Here is a 25,908-nt window from a genome sequence, read left to right as displayed (position 1 = left end):
ACAACGGTTTGCTTTATAAATTATTATATCATATTTACATGTACTTTATTATTCGTTGGTGCGCAGTCCGTTTACGTTTGTCGCAACAAACAAAAATATTGAGTGACAAACAATCGAAGGAATACAAGAGAAATACTTATCTGAACATTGTTGCTTCGTGCATGTTTCTACCTGCCTCCCCCCTCGTGGTTGGATTCGTCCACATGAGTTAAACGTCTCTTCCGTGGTCAAACAGTATAAACCACCCAGTTAAGTTAAACTAGGGCATTAGCATTCGGAAGTTATTTGTTAAGTTTTCTGGTCACTTTTCATTCCGTGAATATGGAATTCAGGCAGAAGAGAAAACAGGTACTTTTTCGTATTTAAGTAAAATAAAATTGTTAAATTAAAAAAAATCACTTTATTATTTCTTGGCATTTTTGTACAAAAATTGAAACAAGTTTGGCTATGAACCAGATATAACTACAGAGAAAATAAAAAAATAGTATTATCTTTCTTTCAAATCTGAGTAGCAGGAATTACGACAATTAAATTCTAATTTCTGAAAAAACAACTCATTTTCAACAATATTAGAGAGTATAATTTCTTGATGTAAGCAGATTTAATAATTGTACGTGTTTTAAAATTCGCTCATTCACATTAAGATGAAAAATTTTCCATTATAACCGAATATTTATAATATTTACATATGTCACAGTAGAGGCATAAACTATTCACGTTAATAAAATGTTTTGAACTGGTTTGTAACTTAGTTTAACAATTCCAACACCAAAATTTGTACATTATTTTTTTTGTTCGCCAAATTTGTGTTCGTTGAACAATTTCTTAAAACAATTTAACTTTTGAATGTTATTATGTACAATATACAGTAAAAAGTAAATATTTTTGGCACTTCTTTTTAAAACTCTTTAAAAGTGGTAGTATCTTAAAGTTAATTCACAAAATCCAGAATCGTTGTCTGCAGTCATAATCCGCACTGCCGTCTGATAGATGTCGTTGTTAGTAGTTGTCCATGTCTTCACGGAAGACTTTGACCACTAGTTCTAATCACTGAAGTCTTTGTCGTGAAATCTTACGATGAACTTCTCTCAACCGAAATCAAGACTAGTGGAGTTCTTGTGTTGCATATTGACTCTGCAAATTGTCCCTCACTAGGCCTCTGAGACCATAGACATGCACAGTTCTCTAGACTCTTTCTTCCAAAGACTTTCCACACGGTTGGTCTAGTTCCTTGGTTTGGGCGGATCGGTCACGTACGTAAGTTCGTTGAGGTAGTACCTGAAAAATAAGTGCATATTATTTTAGCACATTCTGCTGTGATATTTTGCATAATTAGGCAAATTAGCAACTAAAGGCCTATGTTAAAACGAAGGTGAATTGAAATTCATGCTTCCACAGCATAAATATGATTGTATCTTGCGGGTTAGGTTAAAGATGGTAAGGCCTGTTATCATTTGAAAAGTATAATTATACAAATTTGGTATATAATTTTGTAAACTCATGCGAAAACATTGCTAAAATAATTTACATTTTTAACAACTTTCAGTAATTGAAACATATAATTTGCATCTAAACTGCGACTTAAAATTGTTAAGTAATAATTATGTAACTACAAGCACATTGTAAATTACATTAATATGTTTTTTCAGAGGTCCCTTAATTATGAGATCGAGAAAAATCGAGAAACGAAAGCCCAATCAAAACCATAGATAATTATTATCCTACATACACTTATAATTGGTTGGAATACGCTACCAGATCTCTACATTATAAAAGCTCTCTTTTACTAGTTTCAGAAACATAGAAGTCTGAAAGTACATGGGGAGACATACAGAAAGGTTCCGCTAAAATCCCAAATTATAAAATAAAGTGAGGAGCTCTGTGAAAAATACACATTTAAAATGACATGACAAAAGTAGGTTTATTATTTCTCCAAGTTAAGGACATATATGTAATACAAGTAAAAGGCATGGAGGGGGTAAAACTCGAAGGAAATAAAAATTTAAAGTGGAGAAATATTTTAATTTTATAGTTTTAAAAGTAATAAAAATAAATTGGTCACAGAAAATAATCTAAGTGTGTAACTCTAAGTAGCAAGACCGTCCGCAGGAAAACTTCTGAGGGGGAGCAGTTATAGTGGGGAAAAGGTGAGGGGATGCTTTCCCCCAGTTAAGAGAATTCTCATAAAGCATCCCCAGCAGTAGGATAATAATGTGCATAGAAACTTAATCTGCTGGCTTTGCGTCTATGTTTTCACGTTACAATTTCAAAATTTGAATTGTATTCTGTCTTTCCAGATAAATCAGGAGGGCACCCGGCTACGGGCGCCCCTGTTAAGTAGTGCATAAAACAGAACTCTTACAATAATCCACGTTCACGAAAAAAGTGTGTAAAAAACGAAAAATTATCTTTACTAAAGGTTTTGCACACATCTATCAAGTCAAAACACTCATTCTGATGTTTCTCTCTTGATTCTGAATATATTGGTTGTTTGACTGATTGAATTGGTTTGCTTTAATTGGCTCTTGTCCTATTTTGGCTAATCGCGAAGATGAGGATGCATATTGACTCTGCAAATTATCCCTCACTAGGTCTCCGAGACTATAGACATGCACAGTTCTCTAGACTCTTTCTTCCAAAGACTATCACACGGTTCGTCTAGTTCCTTGGTTTGGGCGGATCGGTCACGTACGTAAGTTCGTTGAGGTAGTTGAGATGATGAAATTGATGAATGGACACTCACAAAGAACGCCCATGGCCAAACCGGGATTCGAACCCAGGATAGACCATATCGAGATGGATTCATAGTCATTAACTTCTATACTACGGCGTAGAAAGCTATCACAGAATATTGCGTGTTTGTACCGGTTAAAGCCGTAATTGGAGTAGTTAGCACAGCGCACTAGGATACCAGGGTTTCGGGTTCTAATCCCGGCCTTAGTCTGAGTGTTCTTTGTGAGTGTCCTTTCAGGAATTTCATCATATCCTCACTCATCCTCATCTTTGCAATTATCCAAAAGTGGAAGAAAAGAAAAGCGAAATATACTAAACCAATCACTCTAATACTCAAGTAAGAATAAATAACACGTGCGAAATGGTAGCATCCCTTACCAGTTGGGGGCGTCGTTGCAGTCAAAGTTGTAGTTCCAGTCGCACACCCTGTATTGCTGGTTGAACGCCGTGTCGTTGGCGCATATGTGTGGGATGCGTCGTCCATCTTCGTCACACATGTGGAAGATTTGGCAGTTGAACTCCGTGTCTGCGTAGAATCCCACTGGACGGTCCCCGCAATCGAATGTAAACGTCACGTTAGGAAATTCCTCCCATCTCTTCGCCTGAAAAAACAGATCATTATTTATTAGCCCATTGCTTCCAGCAGTGGGTACAGCTCGCCATAAAAGATGGCCGAGGAATTCGTACATGCGGTGCAAAGTTAAGACTCAGGTGACTGCAACAGCCAATCAGCTTCCCTTCTATTGAAGGAAAGGTGTGTCCACCAGAAATTCTGAAAACGTCATTGCCCTGTCTCCCGCAGTGTTTCTAGCCGTGTCTGCGCTACCATCGGCTATCGTAGCTGTATACAATGCTCAATAATTCTAATCGGGAGGTTTGCAACACTGTTCTAAATTAATCCATCCCGAAAAAATGCCCATCATCCGAATAAGATGTGAAGGCTTGTAACACCAAGTTCAACAGTTTTGAATAGAAAATCCCAAAGACATCATCAACACTACTCTAAGACCAACATCGTGGTCTTATTGTTTGGTTTGTTACCATTTGCTCTATTGCCCTACTACTGTTAATTTCAAACTTAAAATGACTTTGCTGTAAATATATATACAATAGATGAAATCGTTGATATGTGTATTCAGAGTTTAAGAGATTTTCCTCTTAAGCTTACGGAGAACCAGTGGATGTCATGATGCACACTATATCAAAAATTAATATGACATGACACTGGTCAACAAAATTAAACTTTGATTTTTTTTAATGAAGGAAGGTGTTCCTTTTAGTTCTCGAGCTGCAGAAGACGAATCTGAACTTTTTTTTTGTCCTGCACCCTCAGGTTTAGAAATAATGCCAGTTATAGTATAAACCTTTAGACCCCGGCCAAAATTTGAAGGAAATCGCAGAGCTTCATGTTGGCGGCCTTTGTGCCCCTCTACTAATTATCCAAGAATCACAAACGATACCTCATTGGAAAGCTTATGGAACACAGATTCCAACGAGGTACATTTGGGATCCATCAGCCCAATTTGTAGAAGAAGAAGTAAAAGAAAATAAGAAAATTTGGGGAAAAAGTTAATTTTTGGAGAAACCCTTACAGTTGCGCTACGCAAACATAAACTCAGTAAGACACACACTATATATTAAGTTGGCTAACTGAAGTTGTCGTGTAGGACGAATTTCAATTAAGAAACATGTAAAGTATACATATTGCAATATACAGGGTGAGTCTAAAGTCCCTGACCACCCCTTGTAAAATGAAAGGGAGTGTAGATTGATTACAGCAATTGGACATGGCAACTTTTTGGCGCACGTCATGCCATTTAAAGAAATGAAGTTAGATCCAAGATGGTGGTCACCAAGATGCCGGACGTTGTCATGGGGTCTAAAGGTTTATACTATAATTGGCATTATATCTAAATCTGAGGGTGCAGGACTAAAACCAAGTTCAGATTCGTCTTCTACAGCTCGAAAACTAAAAGGAACACCTTCTTACATGCAAAGAAAATTTCCCTGTCGACCAGTTTAATTAAAATATGGTAATAACTAAAACAAGAACAATTAATGAAAATCCCTGCGATGGAACACAAAATTTTCATTGTAAAATCAATGTCACGTTTTATGATACATTTTTATACACTTTTGCTAGAAATATAACCCGATATGTATTAATAAATAGGTGATAAATGACGTAAAATAAAGCATATATTGACAATATTCATTAAATAATTAAATTTAACTATGATTAAACACAGATAAAAATCTTATTGTTTTTTAAAGAATTTTGCATCATAGCATATAGTTAGTACAAAAGCGCTATCTTTGAGTTGGAATTGAATAACAAATAAACGAAATGGATTAACAATTTTATCTAATTTTAAGATAATAAATTCCTTGTAGCATTAAGAAATAGATGGAACTACTTACTCTGTGTAATGCTGTGGGTTTTGAATACACGTATGTGAGAGCTGAAAATACAAAAAGAAAAACCATTATAATTATGTAGTCTGGTGTTTTTCACAAGCAGTGACTTTTGTTAACTTTGTACGGGGAAATCCCATTCTCGACTCAATTTTTCAGCCTTCCTGGAGATTTTATTTCAATATTAACTGAATTTTAGATAAAAAAATAAATAAAATGCTCATATAAATACGGTCATTTTATAATCAGTTAATGACTAGAAGCTTCAGAAATGAGCCTATGGTGAAAAAAGGAGCGTATGAAATAAAACTGTGTTGGAAAGAGTTGGTCCAAATGCTGAGAGTGTTCAAGAGGGGAGAAAGAAATTGTTTGTGACACTGCAGGGTAAAAAGGAACCGCCAGTAATAACATGCGCTAGAGGGAGTGAAGAATGGGAAGAGAAGAATATACTAGCTAGAGTTGACGAGCTGTATCTTTGCGGGTGGCCTTGGCTACTCCGCGCAGAGTGTGAGAGAGATACGTTTATGTAGTTGCCACCTACTCGCCTTTTGGGTGGTTTACAACAAGGACAGAACGCAAGGATAATGACGCGCAGCCGGTAGCTCCTCCCCCTTGCTACTGCGCAGCCGGGCCTGGGCAGGGTTCACCCGCAAAGATACAGCTCGTCAACTCTAGTCACTGGAGTACGCTGATGAGGCTGAATCTAGGACAATTGCAATGAAGCCGAGATCACGACAATTTGCGATGACTTTGACGGTGAAGGTCATTTTATAAATTAATGGTAGGACAATGACGACTATCAGAACCTAACCTAACCTAACCTAACCAAAGGCGCCACAGAACTAATAATGCTGTAGAAGGTTGGGACAACAAAATAAATAGGTGTCTTGGAAGACCGGAACCAAAAATTCATGATGTTCTGGCCTGCCTCAAGAGCCAAGGAGAAGACACGAACGCAAGTACATGCGGATGGAACTTAATCTGGAAGGTCAGAAAAGTAAGACGCGTGACATTAAAATCGACGAGTGAGTTGGAAAGTGTATTCGCACGTATGAGCAAACGGGTCACTTCAAAAGGTGTCTGTTGGCTCTAGCCCACGTTCTAAAACTTGATTGAACCAAATTCCCAGCCGAAAATATCAATATTTCACAGAATCCTCTTGTAAGAGGTATTGTACGGGGTGTTAAGTCACCCTTCAATTTGATACAAGGTTTAAAATGTCATCGCCATTGTCCACCAGTCCTTTCACTTCTAACTGTGTTCATCGAAATTGTATGGCTACCAATGAGGCTAAAACCTCATTGAAAATTTTGGAATGAAAGCAGTTAAGATCTCGGGAAAAACCAAAATGATAACTGGAACCCCATAAAATAACCCCCATTGCAATTTTTTGCCTATGAACAATGGCAATTATTACGGCTAGGATTTTCATGACTTAGCATATTTTCTTTTGGTATGGGTGATGTGTTCCCTAAATATATAGAAATTCATATTGTGAATAAACTAATTGAATTAAGGTGCTATTTAAGGGCATATTTTGGCATATTTGGCCATGTATACGTTATAGAGCATATTTTGATGGATTTTTGGTCATATTCACCATATTTTCGCTTTTATAAGAAATATACAGTCATTTTCGGAGTGAATTCGTCCATGTTCACTCGAGGGTTTTTTTTGACTGCAGCAATATCTTTTTCATTTTTATTTGAAAATTTAGAGAAAGTATTCATTGTGCATTGCAACTCAGGACCCATAAAGTGAACTACAAATAGTTTGTATGTGAAAATAGCTCAGCATATGTTAGATATTCATGTTTGAAACAGTACAGTTATAAGGGCATATTTTTCAAATTCTAGTACATATTTTGTAAAATTTTAGGTCATTACAGCATATTTTAATTTGCATATTTTGGTAATTTTTAGGTCATAAAAATCCTATCCCTATTAAATATGAATTGAAATATCGAGCTATACAATTCCAGCCACCTCCTGCATACACCAGTGCAGCTAGTAAATGATTCAAAAAAGCAATTTCTCCGCTGCTATGAAGAGTAAGGCACAAGATCACAAAGCCTGGATGTTGTAGTGAAAAACATATTAAGGAAGAGAACAATAAATGATCAATTTTCGAATTATGAGAAGGTAGTCAATATAATGTTATGTTGGCAACAGTATTACCGACTGCTTTATTTTATGGCCGGTTTCAGTGGTGGAGTGGTCAGAATGGAGTTCACGACGTCAAGATTCATGGATTCGAATCCAGGTCAAGACATGCACTTTTCGTTGTGTTTGTTTCATCATCTATTTTGATCAATTCGACACTTATCACCAGTGGCGGCGATTAGTGGGGCAGTTGCCCCCACTTTTCGACACTTTTGCCCCTGCACTATGCTAAACCTTATCTAGAAATGGAAATATAGTGTCTTTACCACCCAGTTTTAGAACCCAAACGCCGCCGCTGCTTATCACCATTGTTTCAGTTAACCTAGAGAAGTTGGAACGTTAAATAACCAAAATGTAAGTAGTAATGCTAAACGTCATTGCATGCTTACGTGCATACTTGCGACACATTACCTTGAAAAATATTTTAAAATTTTGAATTTAGGAAATTAAAAACGGATAAATGTTTTTAAACAATTATTGTACGGCTTGCATTTTAGTATTTGAACGCAGTCTGGCTCCGATAAAAATGAATTATTTCTCTCGAGAATTATTGATTTTTTATAATTTCTGTCAAGTCCTTTAGGTAGAACATTCTTCGATGATGACAATAAAATACAGGGCTACTATAAATGATTTATTCAATTTCAAAACACTGTATTTTCCAAAGTATTGCACATACAGATATGAATGATACATGGAAATTACTGTAAACTCACCAAGTTTGCATCGTGACACACCAGATGGCAGCACGAGTACAGTATATGTACAAAATGGCCACATCTGTTATTGCAATGCAGCGTGCATTCAGAAGAGAGTGCAGAAAAGAACCAGGGAAGGTTCAGGGAAAGTATCAATGCTTCTGTGATGACCATTGATAGGGGATTGCTACAACATGTATGGGTGGAAGTCGACTACCTCTTGGATGTGTGTCGTGTGGCCAGAGGGGCACATGTAGAACATTTGTAGACTGTGAGGAAAACTGGGTGAGTTTACAGTTATTTTCATGTATCATTAATATCTGTATGTGCAATACTTTGGAAAATACAGTGTTTAGAAATCGAATTAATTATTTATGGTAGCCCTGCATTATCTATTGTTTCTGTTTTTAGTCCGATATACTCTGTTATTTTGAAAAACTAATTATGCTGACCAAGGCAGTAATTTATTTTATTAAAAACATAAACTAACGTAACCAGGGAAGGTAACGTAATAAAATAAATTACTGCCTTGGTCAGCATAATTAGTTTTTCATAATCATGGAAACAAGGCTTAATGGTGTTATAATCTGTTATTTTGCTTCTTATAGAACAAACCATCTCGTACAATGTCAACGTAAAAGGTAATACAGCAAAGGTTGTTGTTGAAATTAGATTCGAATGTTAGCAGTTCGGTAGAAAGTTCTTTGTATGAACGGTTGCATTTTTGTAACTAATGAATAAATAATGGGAAAAAGGCTAAATAGCTCTGAAAGTGTATTTTCCTTCGCTTATGAAACAATGCATTGTGATTTTTAAAATCTTATGAACGCTTTATTTTCAGTTATATTTCCGAACTAACTTGAAATATAGAATTAAAAATTAGATCACAGATGGCAGATAAAAGAATATTACAAGAAAGACAATTACAGACTTCGCTTTGTACTTGCAAAGTTAATTATGTTGAATGTCAAATGACGTTTACGATGAAATTAAAAACATTATGTACACACAAAAGCACATGTGTTTAATAGCAGCACACTATTTCTTACAATCACATTCTTCTTGGTACGTTTTAATTATGTGTTAATTATAAGATGTACAGCATTGTGTCGTTATTTATGTATCACGTAATTGTCCGTTTCTTCAACAAAAAAAATATAGTGTATGAAAAGGTTTGCTTCAAACAACTTACCTAGAAATGCTGTAAATAGGAGTATTTGACGAATCATTCTGTAAAACCCTGAAAGAAACAAAAGAATAAGTATATGTCAAAATGCTCATATACACACACACACACACACACAATACGATTATAGAATAATATAATATCTTAATATATCCAAGCAGTGTGCGATTTAAGCTCTTACCATTAGTGGGGATGCCCCCAATCTTTGCCGTATTTGTGATTTTTGTGATTTCCTTTCCGGGGGGGGGGGGGTGTGGAGGGTAGGTTTTTTAGGTATACAAATTTATATGTTACCAGTTAGTAAACTCTACTATTCAGAGGCGCAACCACGAATTTTTGTCTGAGGGGGGGGGGGCAAGTACCAGGATAAACGTACCAATAATAATATTAATCTTAATAATAATAATAATGTTATTATTATAACATTCTTATTATTATTGTTATTGTTATTATTGATTTGCTTTATTTTACTTCGCTTTTTGTGCCACTTCTGGCTAATTTGCTAAAATGTGGATGATCGATTACAAAATGAAATTGATGAATGGGCACTCACAAACATCCATGCCCAAGCCTGGATTCGAACCCGGGACCAACATTATTGTTATTATTATTAGTAGTAGTGGTTCTGGTAGTAGTAGTAGTATCAACGAAGTTATTACCCTCGTAAAGTATGCAAAAATGGGGTAGAAGTTGGTGCTAAAGCATTTGTTTCATTCAAACGATTTGAAATATTTTTTTCAACACGTTCAATTTCACATTAATAATGTAAAAAAAGCACACAAACAGAAAGACAGAAAATGCTTGATAAATGCATTCCAAATAAAATTATTTTTTACATTAACATGTATAACATTCATGCACGAAATATGTTTTACATATATGCAGCATGGAGCGACGTGGACACTAAATTGTGTACGGATTCAAAGATTTTTTAATACATATAATATACAACATATATTATTTAAATACATTACACAACCAATTCATCCATCTCACAATAAACCAACAGCAAACATTACATAAATTGTCTCTCAAATGTGCACGCTCCCTTTCCTCAAAACAATTGTTCATGAATTTAAAACTAAATCAATTCAGACAAGTCATATTTCTCTGTATGGTAATTTGCAATGCATTACGGCTGAAATCAATATTGATTTAATAGGGCGCAAATAATTTCACGGGACGCCATTGCATTCTCTCTTTTACAACTTTTGTGCCTCCCCGCTGGTGTAGGGGTAACATCGTCGCCTTGTGATCAAGAGGCTCCGGGTTCGATACCCGGTGGAGGCACATGGGACAGTGGTTCGGGTTCCACTTTCAAATATAGGTCCAGTCGCGATTAGCCTTTCTGTGCGTAAAGTGGACTTAAAACCTCAAATCAATCAATTAATTTTACATCTTATTTTCATTTAGATCGTTCGGCGCCCAGGGCCGACTCCCGCCGCCCCGTAGCTACGGTTTTGAACTTGATAAGACTGAGAAAAGCAAGTTTTGCCAACGAAGCGAGCAAGAAAATTTTACGAATAGTATTTTTATTTGCATGAAGTTTGAAGTTCTAGGTGGTAATTGCCCCCTGCAGGTACACTTGGCCGTCAATGTTTGCCCCCCCCCCTAGAATTTCAATTCCATCCAAGGTTGTGGGAGGACCCCCCGCCCCCCTGTGGTTGCGCCACTGCTACTAAGTACCTAGGACATTAAATCTTATGATAACATTTAGACGTAATTTATATAAACATGAAAATGCTTATATTAGATACGAAAGTGCGCAACAGATAGCACTGAGTGGATTGTATGTCTCTGTGCACAAAGCAGGGTATGGTGGCTGGTTGTGTAATACATAAAATATAAGAGATAATGCGTATAAAAATTAGGAACCATGAAATTCTATATGAAATTGTCTTCTTTATATACGATACATATATTTACATTTTATATAATGCATATTTTACAATTATATACATTTGTACATATTATATAATTTGAAATTTAACTTCAAGGTTCTAATTAAATGATACTTCAAAATCTTCAAACGTATTGTTTACGTTGAAATGTCTTTCAGGAATTGCTTTCGATTACTGTATTACAGTAGTTTTCGAATTAGATATTTGAAAGCTTTTATTCTATATTTGGAGTGCATTTTAACACATATTTGTAAGCTTCCAATGCACCAAACATTGATCGGTACAGAGCACATGTCATTAACTACTTGTAATCATTCCTAGCAGAACCTCGTACATAGCATATCACGATTATGCAAAGATTACGTAAAGAATCGGAGATGTTAAGTAAACATTGAAAGGGAAATGCACCGTTTTCTTTCCCCTTTGGATTGTGAGTCAGGATGGGTCGCGAATGTCCTTCACATTTAAAGAGGAAAAATGGGTCTTTCACCTGGCTCTGAACGTGCTTTGAATGATGATCAGACGCCCCGGGACTGTGCCAGACAGACGTTGGATGTCAAGGTTAGCAGAGGATTCCGAAAGGAGGTCGTCCCCTTTATGTCTACATTATTGATGTAAATTGCTACATCTTCTTGCTATGCTAAGAATCTATCAAGGGTGCTTCTCCACATATTCACATATCCCTCTCAAAATGCGAAACAGCATTCACCTTGCATAGTGGTACTTGTTGCAAATGTCAGGGTTGTGAGGTACGCACGCTTGTACTCATTCATCCAATGCGTTTAGCGCTGTACGTCCCCGATGGCGTAGTCAGGCCCCTACCCAGGGGAAGGGCCATGGGTGGCATTCCCCCTTCTAACCATGAAATATTTACATGTCAACCTATAAAAACACTTGACAATTTTCCAAATTTTGCAACATCCACGATTTTTCACACTTGAAAGAATTAAATTTTGTTCTTGCAAAAAACGAATGTTTGTTGTGAGTAGAGAAGGGCTGACAGAAGTCTGCAGTCTGCAATATTGGGTGGTTTTAGTTTTGTAATCATTGATACAAGGCTACCAGACGTCCGATTTACCGACTTAGTCAGGACAGTCCATTAGTTTTAATACTTAACCAGACTCTCTTCGAGCTGTAGTTGTGATGGGAAAATAACTCTTTATTAATTTTTTTTGTTAACTCACATTTAGACATGTTTTTGCAGTAATAATAATTGCTAATACCCTAAATTTAATTTATAAATTATTTTCTAAATGTAGGATTATCATGACTTTTCAATGGCGCTGTATGAAAATTAAAGGAAATTTGAAAACATTGTTAATTTGAGGAACACAGAACTATTTGTATGTATATATATATATATATATATAAACACATTTTCGGATCTCGCTCCTCCCTCAAAAAAATACTGGATACGAGCTTGGGCAACGTTGTCGCCTCGTAATCAATGGGTTCCGGGTTCTATACCTGGTGTAGGCACATAGTAGTCCTGATTAGCCATCTGTGCATAAAGTGGACTTAAAAACTCAAACAAACGTATGGCGTTGTAAGCAAGTGGTCCTGAGTTCGAATCTCTTACAGTTTCTTTGTTTCCCTTATTTCCATTTTTCCACTCGTTGCCCTGAAACTTGCATCCATTTTCTGCCTCACGTTAATCGCGACGTCGAGGATGCGAAATCATTATGTAGAATGGATGACGTTTGATACAAGGTAAGGCAATGTTATCCTTTGTTCATTGGATCGTACCATTAAGGAGCAAGGAGGGGATGTGGAGCAGGGACCAACACGATATCGGACATTTGTGGAGGTGACGTAACCAGCACCACGCTACAGCCGACTTTACCTCACAAGGTACCCAAGTACCAATTTATGGCAAGCTGGGTAAACCCCAGAGCAGCTTTATGCAGACATGACCGCGAGGAAAACAGAATTATTTCTGATAGTCCACTTTATACTCAGATAAGTTAATCGGAACCAGAGCTGCAGTTTTAAGTTGGATCCGAATCACCGTGTAATGTGCTCCACTGCTGATCGAACCCATGATCCCTTGATTACAAGGCATCAGCGTTTTCACTGCGCAATCGTTGGCCCTAAATGGATGAAGAGACAAACAAAAATGAACATGTAACAGTAACTTCGTCAAGTGGTCCCGGGTTCGATACCCACTTAGCACATAGTGGTTCGGAGCCCAATTTAAAACGTAGGTCCAGTCCCAATTAGCCTATATGTGTATAAAGTGGACTTTTAAATAAAAATTTAAAACATAAATGCAGTGATAATCATTTCAGTTATTTTGCTTCACTTTTTTATCTATTAAATTAATCGCGACAATGAGAATGAGCGTTGAATTGATGAAATGGACGATGGGTGAAATAAAATTATACATCCATGCCTTTAACCAGGGTTCGAACCTGAGACCTCTGGCTCCGTAGGGCGTTTGGCTGACCACTCCGCGACAGAGGTAGGCAGGCCATCTGATGATGATGATGCTCAGGGCGGAACTCGAACCCGGAACCATCTGTAACGTCATGATTCAGGCACCCATAGACACCTTAGGTCTTTGTATCGTCAAAAGGCATATTTTTCAACCAAGATAAGCGTGCGGACTGTCTGAAGAGCAAAGTAAGAAAGTATAGATCGTTAAAAATGAACGAACACATCTACGGCTTGTTTGATGCCTCTTGATCGTGATGTTTACAATCACGAATTTTCTCCGCGAGATCAGTCGACAAGAGAAAGAGCTTAGGGCTCTGTCCATGAATTCGGATAAACAAACGTGAGACGTAGAGAGGGAATCGGACCGAAATTTCTTCGTCACTTTCACTTTCCCTACCGAGGGCCGCCGTGAGATATGGAGGAGTTGCATAACCCTGTTTCTGAGGAATTGTGATGCGTCACTTGAAGATTTTACAACATAAGGAAGTCTGTTTGGAAAAGATAAATGCTAAGGGATTGATGATTATGTGATTACATGGTGTTGAAAGAAAGGAAAATGCGAAGACTAAAAATTTGCATTTTGTGTTCATTTCTTTGCCATTATGGATTTGAATGTTTTTCCTGGTTGCGTTTCGTTATCTGTGCACAAGTCTCAAAGTAATAAATCCTTAGGCAACTTGTTAACAGGGCGAAACAAACTGCCACAAATATAAATGACGATTGGTCGGTTGATTTGATGTTTTAAGTCCACTTTATGCACAGTAAGGCTAATCGGGACTGACCCTACAGTTCAAAATGGAATCCGAACCATTAGTGCCTCCACCGGGTATCTAACCCGGGACCTCTTGATTACAAGGCGACGACGCTACCACTGCGCCATCAGGGAGGCTTATAAATGACGGTAGAAATGATCCAAGCTACATGACCATATCAATAGAACATTCTATTCTTTACCCACAATTCCACTATTCGACACGCAGAGATTAATTATAATCCACTACTACTGATTTTCCATCCCGACCTTCAACTTCAATGGAATAAAAAAAGAAATAGTGACGGACTCAAAAGTAAATCTAAAGTAATTCTTCTCTTTCCTCCTGCGAATTACTTTATTACATTTCCAATGTAATGTTAGGCATGTTATCCTTATGGGAAGAATAAAAACACGCGTGGTGAGACTTGCTAAATTATCGGATTTTTGGAATTTTGTACCAGGCTAGGGCATGGGTGTTGCCTTGGGAATGGCCCTCCCTCACTATCATCTACATAGCTTCATCCTCTCCGTTGCGATCAGCGAAAAGTTACAGAGAAGGCGACGCTACATAACAAATTTACAAACATGCAGGAACTGACACTTCTTACAAGAAAGACTTTAGAGGTAGTGGACGCAGGAACAAGGTGTGGAGAAATGGGTAGGGGTATAGATACACCTTATACCCTCTAAAAGTTCTGGAACGGTTACAGTACTACAGTTAAAACGTGATTTCAAGTCCATTTTATGCATAGATAGGGTAATCTGGACTGGGCCTACAGTTTAAAGTGAGATCCGAACCTTTGGGAAAAATGAAACCGCGTGGGGCAAGGCCGAAAAATGTCACTCGGATTCCAAATTTCCTGTGGAGTGATTTTAGGTCTATTGGCACCCAACCGGGTGGTGACTTGCTTCACTCTAAAAAGAAGAACTGAAATTTTTTGCAAATTTTGGTCCAGGGTACAGCATCCCCAGACCGGGATTCGAAACCGTATCCTTTGTCGGGAGTCGATGGCTGATCACTAGACCTCAAATTTTACGTTTTTAACCTTTTTTTCCCTTTACAGACATGTAAGAAATAATAAGTTATGTCAGCGTTTCATTAAATAATGCAACAACTGATGAAGTTTTATAATGCCTAAAAAACCTATTTTGCTTGTTAGAACCTATTTTAGGTTTATGTGCCTAAATCAAGCCTTTTTTAGGTTTTTATATATTTTTAGAGGTTTTACAGGATTTTTATGTCACACAGAGGCATTTGCTTTGTTTGGTCACGAAAAAAATCAATGACGAATGTCTTTGAAACGTACTCTCTGTCGATTTCCCTTCCTCCAAGTCCATGGTGATTTTTCAAAGCTCTAAACAAAGCAAAATGTCTGGTGCCACTGTTACCTGTACAATCCAAAGTGGTCTGATCTGTGTGGTGTTGCTCACTTTCACGTTACTTTGGTGCTCTGTGGCATTCACGCCTTGCAAACTAACATTTCAGCATTGAAGTTAGCACCACTAACTAGGTTTTTGTTGAAATGTTGTTTTAGTCACATAAGATGATCCTCTCAGACAAAATTGCGGAGTTTGACTGTGGATAACATGAAAAAAGTTTCTTGCCTAACTATACGGCGAAGAGTGGATTTTAATAGCAAATTTCCAATGTTAAGTTCTGGCATCGCCGTAGGGTTAGGCAGCGCACATAACGTTATGCAAGATAGTTCGTATTTCAGGATATAGATGTCCCATTTTCATTGCCTGTGACTATACCTAATCAGCATTTTTCAGGAATTTTGAACTATTCAAGTTTTTTTGAACCTACTTCAGGATTTTTCGAGCCTAACTTAAAATTTTTATGATCTATTTTAGGGTTTTTAGAGCCTATTTTAGCGTTTTTAGAACCTATTTTAGGATTTGTAGAGCATAATTTAAGGTTTTAGAGCCTATTTTAGGATTTTTAGAACCTATTTTAGGATTTGTAGAGCCTAATATGAGGTTTTTTGAGCCTATTTTAGGATTTTTAGAATCTATTTTAGGATTTTTAGAGCATAATTTAAGGTTTTTAGAGCCTATTTTAGGCTTTTAGAGCCTATTTTAGGATTTGTAGAGCCTAATATAAGGTTTTTTGAGCCTATTTTAGGATTTTTAGAACCTATTTTAGGATTTTTAAAGCATAATTTAAGGTTTTTAGAGCCTATTTTAGGATTTTAGAGCCTATTTTAGGATTTTTAGAGCCTAATTTAAGGTTTTAGAGCCTATTTTAGGATTTTTAGAACCTATTTTAGGATTTTTAGAGCATAATTTAAGGTTTTTAGAGCCTATTTTAGGATTTTAGAGCCTATTTTAGGATTTTTAGAGCATAATTTAAGGTTTTTAGAGCCTATTTTAGGATTTTAGAGCCTATTTTAGGAACCTAAAAGCACACGATTTAGAACCTAAAATTCCATGGTTACTGATCACACTCAGCCACCGAGCTTGCTGTGTGTTTTGGTCTTCAAATCCTTTGATTGAATTGGCGTGCGCACGGATTACGGCGAGTCGAGCACGTACTCTACATAAAAAAGCTATCCTCGTGCTTTCTTCTTTGCTCTTGACTGGCAATGGCCTTGCTCGACGCCGGTCGCTGCCTCCAGAAGGGAAACTACCAACGGGCTTCCTCTTCTCAAGACGCAGATCGTGAGTCAGAACTTCATCAAGAGATGAAACGGGAACGGCCTGCTTGAAGTTCTCAGCGCTTTCAATTTCGTGTTTTTCCTTTTTCTGCTTCTAACTCTTCGTTTATTGCCGCCATAAGCATGAATGATGAATTGACGACACGCGTGGGACACACTCAACAATCCATCACGTGCCTTAACCAGAGTTTCAACTTAGGACCACTGGCTTCTAAGCACATAGTACCGACTTCTCGGCCACATTTTTTCCGCAATTGCTTGTGGTAAGTGGTTTGTTCATTACGCGGACCAAAATTTGTCTTAAATTTTGGACTCACATTTTAATCTATCGTCATATTTTGAAGGAACCACGAAAGGCTAATCCAGTATTTCACAGTGTAATCATGCCGCTGCGTTGCCAAAATGTGCAGCATTCTTCATGGACGCCCGCAGGATTTTTTCCAGGGAGGGGCACAGAAGGTATTTTTTCCAGGGGGTCAAGGAAGGCACATTTCCCCCAAAAATAGTGTTCTTCCCTAAAAAAAAACATTGCTTAATTTTGAATTTATGGTGTTCAATCAATAATAAACCCATATTATTGTGGCTAGAATGCAATTATATGTGTGAGATACAAAACTTTTGGTTGACTTTCATTTTCCAGGGGGATCACGGCCCCCCTTGTCCCCCCATCCCATGGCATTCTTAAACATATCGTCGTCAGCAAGTTGTATCATCATAAAGGTGAAAATGCGCATAGTGGTTCTGATCCCACTTTAAACTTTAGGTCCAGTCCCGATTAGCCTTACTGTGCATAAAGTGGACTTAAAACACGAAATCAAAATTGAAAAATCAAATAAAGGTGATAACGGTACGGATAAAACAATGGCGTAATATTAAACGTTGTTGAAGATTTTGACAACGAAGCAGAGGAAGGAAGTATTAAATATGGCAACACGGGCGCACTCAAGCATAAGCGAAGGGAAACATTTTCGTCTGCGGTAACTGTGAGAGGAGCAAACCAATGACTGTCCACTTTAGTTCGCCAGTTGCCGCGGTTTTATGCGACTGTAGAAATTCCTGTAAGTCAGTGATTTTGAGCCACTTTTTCTCATTGTTAAGGTTCAGCAACTCAAGAAGAGATGATGAAAACTTAAAGTTGTTGCTTTTACTAACTTCATGATGAGGTGGGAATTCATGACCTTGTCACCTGTTGAATCGATATGGAATAACTAGAGTGACGTTCTTTATTGTGCAAAAATATTTCCATAATCTGCACCTCAAGCCAAAATATGTTCTACCACCTTCGAAGATTCCGAGCCTTGCGCATACAGGTTGTACTGATAATTTCAATGTTCTGTATCATGGGGACTATTTGCAAACTACTTGAAAGAAACAGAAGCAGTAGCGACTCGTGGCTTTTTGGGGGTGTAGGATTAAGTCATGGTAAACCTGCAGGCCCATGCACAAAGTAGGGCAAGGGGCCCATGCCCCGCTTGAACTATGAAATATTTTCATGTGAACCTATAAAATCCTTCGATGATATTTTAGATTTTGCAAGAATTTCGATTTTGTCCCCCACCCCTCCTCCCTGTCGTTGTGTGGATTGAGGATAATAAAAAGTTCTGCTTAAACTCTGAAATTATGCTAAATGCCTCAAAATTGTGCTAAGATTTATTATTATATTTTTTAAGTTACCTGTAGTTTTACGTACAATTATGCATCTACTTTTGGAGTTTTGAACTTGCGTTACTTATTATTCACTAAATTTATGTAATATTGTTAATTTTCCCACAAAATTGTGTACAATGGCTCAACAAAGGAAATGGATTCAGCATAGAACTTGAATAGGTTTGGCAAAATTGTTTGGTTACCCCAACTTTCTACCGATTTCCTGCCATAAAATATCCTCACGAACAAAATCGGGCAGGATAAATAAAAGATAAAGGATGGATCGTGGCATGGTTGTGAAAAGCTTGTCGCTGTGTATGCATATAATCCCTTTTATTTTAAACATATCCGCTGGTGAAGTAGATTTGGACATAATTTTATTTTTATTTCCTGAAAATATATTCCTTTGAATTAGATTTCCCTATCCCAGAAACTCACGTTTGCAGGTTGCGCTAGATTTACCATTATTTGAAAAACAGGGTGCTATGTGCCAACAATGATCAAACTGTGCCAGGTTTAGTTCCATTTTACTTGGGTTGGCATCACTGATTGAGGAAATGCTCGATGCTTTCTAGCCGGGTACTTTAAAACCGCAACCTTCCCCCCGCCCGTTTACTATTTCTCACTCATATGTTTGTAGTGTAGCAAGGTTCATCCGGGGGCAACAAAGCGCGTGTGTGTATCGTCTTTGGGCTGCGGCTGGAGCGAGCTACAGGAGTCGACTCTTGACAGTAGCTAACCTAGTCAACTGTACGTACATTACTCCTATAATTTTCTAACGCGCATTATTATTAAACTCCTAAAAAGTAGAGAACTGGAAGCAAGTATAAATGAACTGTACGAAGTTACTCACTTCCTACATGGAGGAATCGCCCCTGAAAAGAAGAGGGAGTGGTAGGACTTGATCACCATGATTACCTAACGACTTGTCCCGTAAGAGTTGGTCTTAAGGTTCTATATTTGTACATGCACTCAAAATATCAATACGCTGAAGTGCATTCTTCTGTGCGAATATAATCTGCATTTATGCAAAACCTGTTTGATACGGGGAATGCTGCAGTCAGTACTGGAAAAATACTTCCTCAGGCTGAGGTGACGAGCGTTGGAAGATATCGCTCTACTACACAATGTGTCCAGCTGACAGGCATGTAAGGTCAGTCCGCCCAAATTCCAGGATGAAGGCTCGAAACCCATCTTTCACATGGGAGTTGCTTGTCATATCAACAGGTTGAAGTCCTAAGATTCAACCAGCAAATTTCAGCTCAATCAGTTGGCAGTAATTTATTCAGATTTGTCAGACCGTCTCAATGAGTTGCCCCAAGTAGCTATTCCACCTCTCGGGTTAATCACGATGAGGGTGAATGATGAATTGATGAACTATTGAAATGGTGACAGTACGGTGTAAAAGAGCAACTGAGTTGCCACCAAAAGTTGTGTAACACCCTAATTGGTGTAACACACACCTAATCGAGTGTTAAAGGCCTCTATACTTGATGTGGTTTGACAGAAATGGTGGAACATGACACCTTAGATGGTGCTCAACAACGCTAATTCCGAATTAACACCAAAAGAAGTGTTCTGTAGCCGCCACATTTGGTGGAAGATTAGTTGCATATCTTTTTTAGTGTACAAACACAATGCTACATTCATACCAGACCAAGATTCGAACCTAGGAACTCTGGCTTCATTACTACAACCTCTCCACCACGGAGTTCGAAGTTATGAAATACATCACCACCTTCTCCGATGCGGTATGATGTAACTAGACTTGGTAACGCAGGGTCCAGTAAATAAAATGATGTTCCTCGACTGTCATTTATCTTAATGCACGCTCGAAAGGTTGACATATTTACTGGCGGGCTTAATGTGCCTCGCGGGGCTGTGTAGCCCGTCCCCGACCAAGAACAAGCGAGCGTATAGGTCACCGGGTTGGGAATCGGGGACATGCCTAGAGCTCAGCTGTGGGATGAAGCGCTAAGTGATCTTCACTTCGGCATACAACTTTCACTTTCATTTAGTTTACGTCATCTGCTCTAACAAAAGACACGAGTTTACCGTAAGGCAGAAGATGTCTCGAACACAAACAACGTTCGGTTTGCTTAGAAAACTCCCGAAATGTAGGATCTTTACTAGGAAGACTTACGTTACGTTACGTAATGGTGTTTACGTAAATGTTGCTGCTATTTCCTGAGAATCTTCAAGCGCGAAGTTCATGTGAATATCACTTGCAGAGCCCGTATTTGTTCTTAAGAGAGATATGCTGTGAAAAGTTGTATCACACGTGTGTAACATTCCCTGTTACGACCATGAGAAAGTTCTGACACGCTGATAAAGATGCGGTACCATTAATATATTACACCAGATGGCATTGGAATATTGTTTTAGCTATTCGGTGTGGTTCAACCGAGAATCTTTCAAATCTGTTTCCTTGAATGCCTGTATAATGTTATTCGTTACTACGTGATATCATTCTCAGCGATTCTGCGATACCGTTGTAGAGATAATCTGGAATTAAGTGTCTGGGGCCAATTCTCTCTGTAATCTGTGCAAGCGAAATCAACTAAATAAAGCCTTCTGGTGACATTACTAAGACATTTGTGGGCTCTGATATTGTTAAATCTGGTTGTGGGTTATTTCATCTCAAAGAAAAAAACATTACGTCAAGGAGATAAGTGTTACACCACCTTATCTACAAAGTTCTACAGATGTCAAACTGACAAAATTAATGTTGAAATAATTATGAAAAAGCAACATTCACGTTTTCCAACTGGAAATAATTGATAAGGATATAAAAAATTTGAAAAAATTAAACAAATGAGAGAAGTATGTGAAAACTAAACATAAATGAGAGAAAAAATACATATTGTACCAAAACTGAACTAGAATTTTAGATAGAAGGAAAGAATTAATAATGTTACTTAACGTAGTAATTTAAGTTATCTGGAACAACGCTACGATAACCACAATTATATGTGTAGTCGTTATTACCACAGCGCTTTTGAAATTGAGAAAAGAAAATATGAAGAAATACAAATTTAGTAAACGCTTGAATATTTTTCGAGAAAACGTAATAGTTAGGAATTACAGAATAGAAAAATTATAAAGCTGTAACACACACAACATAAAATAGGCGTAAATGGAAGAATAAGGACATCAAGGTGACATAGAGTAAATTATTAAATAAAAGAGTTGCCGAGGAATGCAATTGTGTTAATTGTGCGTGTTTTTTATATCAAGAATTTAATTGAAATATTTACTTATTAATTAAATTGAACTAAGATCCACTGTAATAAACACAGGTCTATTTCTGGAATAACATTGAGATGCAGGACCTCCCCGATGGTGTAGTGGTGACGTCGTCGACTTGTAATCAAGGGATGCCGGGTTTGATCCTTTTTGGAGGCACACAGTAGTTCGGATTTAATGCCGATTAGCAAATATGTACACGAGGTTTACTAAAAACTCTACCATTATCAAGCTCATGAATTCTCCGAGGGTAAAAATAATCGAGTTCCCATGCCCTAAACGGGACTCGAATCCATTTCTTTTAGATTGAAATTGTCCTATCTTATCCGATTCTCAGTTTGAATTTTGCTCGTGCTTTATACTCTGTCTCTGGACTCTATGGAGCAAGACCGCACATTTCGAGTGGGCGGGGCGAAGCAGACCACACTGCTGCAAAGGCTGGTACCTGCAGCACTCCCCCCTCCGCGCAATCCCGTTCCCTCACACTTGTTCATTGGTCGAGCCCTCACGAGCCACTGCTTGCTCATAGACTTGCTTTCGTTCACTTGCTCCAGAGATCCCCGGGACGAAGTATAGTGGTATAGAGCGACCACAAATAAAAAAACCTTGGACGGAAAGTTCCCGCGCAGCTTTCCGTTCTTCCGTTCAGGTCGGGCCATAAGGAAGCATGATCTCCTCTGCCCTCCCCTCCACGTGGGCGTACGGTGCACAGGAGTCGCGAGTCTGCGCAGGCATTTTTACTTGTGGCTCCACTATAATTTTTCTTCAGGATAAAGCGAGTCAGCCTTGAATATATATCCTTGTGAATGGGCCACCCGAGGTACAACGAAATGTTCCGGGCTGCATATACGCAAGGATGTAGGGGGTGAATGAAATTCTGATTTTAGCGTTTACGAACTGCTGTGACTTGTTATGTTCGGTGTACGTTTTATAACAAATCTGTTCATTTGCATTAACTATTGTTACCGTAGGAGCACATTGAATATTTGCTATGGCACACACCCAAATCCATTTTTAGGAAGAAAAGACGCACAGACGGAGAGACATTTGATACCTACGTCGACCTATAACTTTTTGCCTAGCTCCCTCCAACTTCCTAGAGTTTCTCGGCAAGCTATGATACCGCCTCATTGGCCGACGGGCATTGGCTAATAAATCCACTAGCCACCGAAGGTCTCCGGATCAAGTTCCGTCCTTCGCTCGGGTGTTCCTGTCAAAATACTGTTTTGATTGTCTCCCCATTGCTTCTTAGCAATTAGCCAGAAGTAGCAGGGAAGTAAGAAGAAAAAAAAAGAACACGCTAACCTTGTGCAGTGGAAACAGTGAGTTGAATGTTATTTTGACCCCCTAAATCCCGAAAATATAAAAAAAGAATGCATCCTTGTAAGATTATGTAGACTGAAAAGGGACACATACAAATCACAACAATGGATTCCCTCAAGTACCATTCAATCATTTATCTTGAAATGTTAACGTCTATTTTTAGCCTTTATTTTGAGCAATGTCGCTAAATTAAAAACCCTCAACAGTCCTCTTATACACTAATAAAAATGACAAAGGAGAATTAGACTTGCGAGTTTGTGCAAGTTGATGCTACGAGGAAATTCCCTCTTATACTAACAATGTTTAGCCTATCACTGGTAGGTGAAGGATCGTAACATGATATCAAAACCAGAGTCGATTTTATTTTTGCCTTGCACTGCATTGCCAAAAAATTGCAACTGTTTAGCAATAACGGGGCAGGTAACTTTGTGGACTGTATCTGGTCTTCCCTACTTTCTTGGTTGACCAGTGAATGAACAGCAGATGACTGGCCGAAGCGCGGAATTTAAGCAAAGTGATGACGCTGTTCCAACCTTTTACCACTCCTTCATTTGGAGCCGGAAAGTCTAGCTCTGTTCTTTCATCGCGTGGACTATAGGTAAAAGGTCTTACCATCTCCTCCACAAGAGAACAGTGGTGCCAACCCTAATATAATTCCCCTGCGACCATTATAATTTCGAGTACCAGGAAATACAAAATCCATACAAGTTTTAGTCCCCTGCTTGCATTCACATATGCCACATCATACACGAACACTAATCGGTTCTCATCTCCAAGTACTTTCAAACTGACTCTGCACAGATATGATTAATGCTTAGAAATGGCTTAGAAACTTAAAAATAACTTTTTTGTATGAAGGATAGAGTTGTCTATTACTTGGTCTCACGTCTATCCAGACTTTCCTATTAGGTTCAATTCTGTTTATCTCGAAACACATCATAACGCTATGAATTCGCGATTCTTCTTCCGAAGTTTTTCGGGTTAAATTCTCGTCCTGAAGATGGGGATTCATTCTATGAGTGTCCTTTCATGAATTCATGTAAACATCCATCATCTTCGCGGTTAGCGTAAAGAGGCAGAAAAGAGGGGTAAAATCAAGATAAAAAATGAAAATTACCAACTATTCCAGAACATTTAAAATAGCAATATGTTATGCGTTATTTTGTAAAAGCGGCATCTACATGAAAAAAGATATTTAAAAATTTTAAAATTGTACATTTATCATATCAACTATGGAAATTCAGCTTCATAGTGTATCAGTCTACAATGATAACTATAATTAACCATTTAAGTTCCAGCGGCGTCACCACCGAAAGGAAGGAGTGGGATAAAGCCCACACTTCTGCCTACATCACTAGCCTATATGAGAAAGTTTCAAACTGCATCATAAAAATTTTGATAGGATGGTTTATTATGATGGAGAGAAAAAAAGACAGAGGGAGATAAAGGGAAGGAGGGAGAGAGAGAGAGAGCAATAGAAAGCACGAGGGAGGATGAGAAAAAGAGATAAAAAGAAGGAAAGGAAGAAATGGAAAGTATGAATGAGAATAAGGGACACAGAGAGAGAGAGAGACAGAGAGAAATAAAAAGTAGGAGAGAGAGAAAGAGAAATATAAATCGTGAGGAAGAATTTTAGAGAGAGAGGGAGAGAAGTACAGAGATAAAGTGAAGAGAGAAATTGAATGCATAAAAGGTAATGAGAGAGAGAGAAAATGAGAAACGAACAGATAAAATGAAGAGAGAAATACAGAGATAAGATGAAGAGATAAATAGAAAGCATGAAGAAGAACGAGAGAGAAAACCAGACAGAAGTATACAAATAGCAACAAAAGGAAAATCAAAATGCACAGCCAGCGAAACAGATCCCCACTAGTGTTGGGTGATATATTATTGTCTACACTATTGTCCACGATATTGAAAAAAATATCGCGCAGGCGATATCAACTAGACGACATATCGTCACGATATTTTGGCGATATATATCGTGGAGACAATGTATCGCCAATATCACGATACGGAAAAGAAATATCATATCGTATCCTCTGTGACGATGTATCGCGATTTCAAATTTCCGATATTGTTCATCCCTAACTGAAAATATATCACCCAGTCTTTATCCACCACCAGTATCAAGCTCACAGTAAGAGGCAAGGTACCCTCACACAGCCCACAAAGAAGTAATAAATCCACTATGCATATTGTTGCAGTTACAATCCCCAAAGTAGAAAATGTACCTACCTGAGTCAAAGAATTCCTAAGTCGAACTGACTTTCCCCTTCGAGAAAAACACTCAACTACGGCACAGACAGAACGTTCAGTAAGAAGTGCCATTGTGGGAGTCTGCTTATATACCCTCTCCCCCTCCCTGTCGGGCGATCGTTTTGTTGGATAAAAGTCTTGTATAAACCAACTCTCACATTCCAACAAATGCCGATCCTTTACAAAACCAAAGCCCCATGGCATTTGCGCATGGCGCCAAGGTTAATTCCCAAAAACCTTTTGGCCTATCTCCATGTGTTGGTTGTTACGTCACAGCAGCCGCGGAAAATGATTGGCGGCAGAAGAGAGAGTGGATCTCAAGACCCTTGTGCGGGAAAGAAGGTCAGAGCTTGAAGATGAGCACAAGAGTGGGATTCTGTTAGCGGGCGGGAAAGCAGCGTTGCCAACCGCAAGGATATTTCACTGGAATCAGTAACTAATTGCATGCATATTTCGTTTCTGACGAAAACACGACATGTGAAATAACACAG

General features: G+C 38.1%; 1 protein-coding gene across 2 annotated transcripts; it reads right to left on the bottom strand.

Annotated features, from left to right (window-relative positions):
• Window positions 1-408: 408 nt before the first annotated feature.
• Window positions 409-25,551, bottom strand: LOC146003986 (U-scoloptoxin(01)-Er1a-like). 2 transcript variants are annotated; one of them, XM_083142525.1, is made up of 5 exons: window positions 25,397-25,541; window positions 9,201-9,248; window positions 5,155-5,195; window positions 3,112-3,335; window positions 409-1,278 (listed from the first exon to the last, which is right to left on the bottom strand). In XM_083142525.1, exons 2-5 carry the CDS (start codon window positions 9,235-9,237, stop codon window positions 1,224-1,226), a joined length of 357 nt encoding a protein of 118 aa, XP_082998651.1. In that variant the 5' UTR covers window positions 9,238-9,248; window positions 25,397-25,541; the 3' UTR covers window positions 409-1,223. The 2 variants fall into 2 exon arrangements, with proteins under 2 accessions (XP_082998651.1, XP_082998652.1); XM_083142526.1 differs by lacking the exon at window positions 409-1,278 and adding an exon at window positions 2,565-2,711 and having other exon boundaries at window positions 3,110-3,335; window positions 25,397-25,551.
• Window positions 25,552-25,908: the final 357 nt, after the last annotated feature.

This window comes from Lepisma saccharinum, chromosome 21 (genome assembly GCF_977018435.1).
Source record: "Lepisma saccharinum chromosome 21, izLepSacc3.1, whole genome shotgun sequence".
NCBI lineage: Eukaryota > Metazoa > Arthropoda > Insecta > Zygentoma > Lepismatidae > Lepisma > Lepisma saccharinum.
This window is presented reverse-complemented; position numbering and strand designations above follow the sequence as displayed.

Coding starts and splice junctions, on each gene's coding strand:
- LOC146003986 (XM_083142526.1), bottom strand. CDS start 9,237: ATGATTCGTCAAATACTCCTATTTACAGCATTTCTAG. Junction 3,336..5,154: donor AACCCACAGCATTACACAGA/GTAAGTAGTTCC, acceptor CTGTTTTTTCAG/GCGAAGAGATGGGAGGAATT. Junction 2,712..3,109: donor CAACGACGCCCCCAACTGGT/AAGGGATGCTAC, acceptor TTCATCATCTCA/ACTACCTCAACGAACTTACG.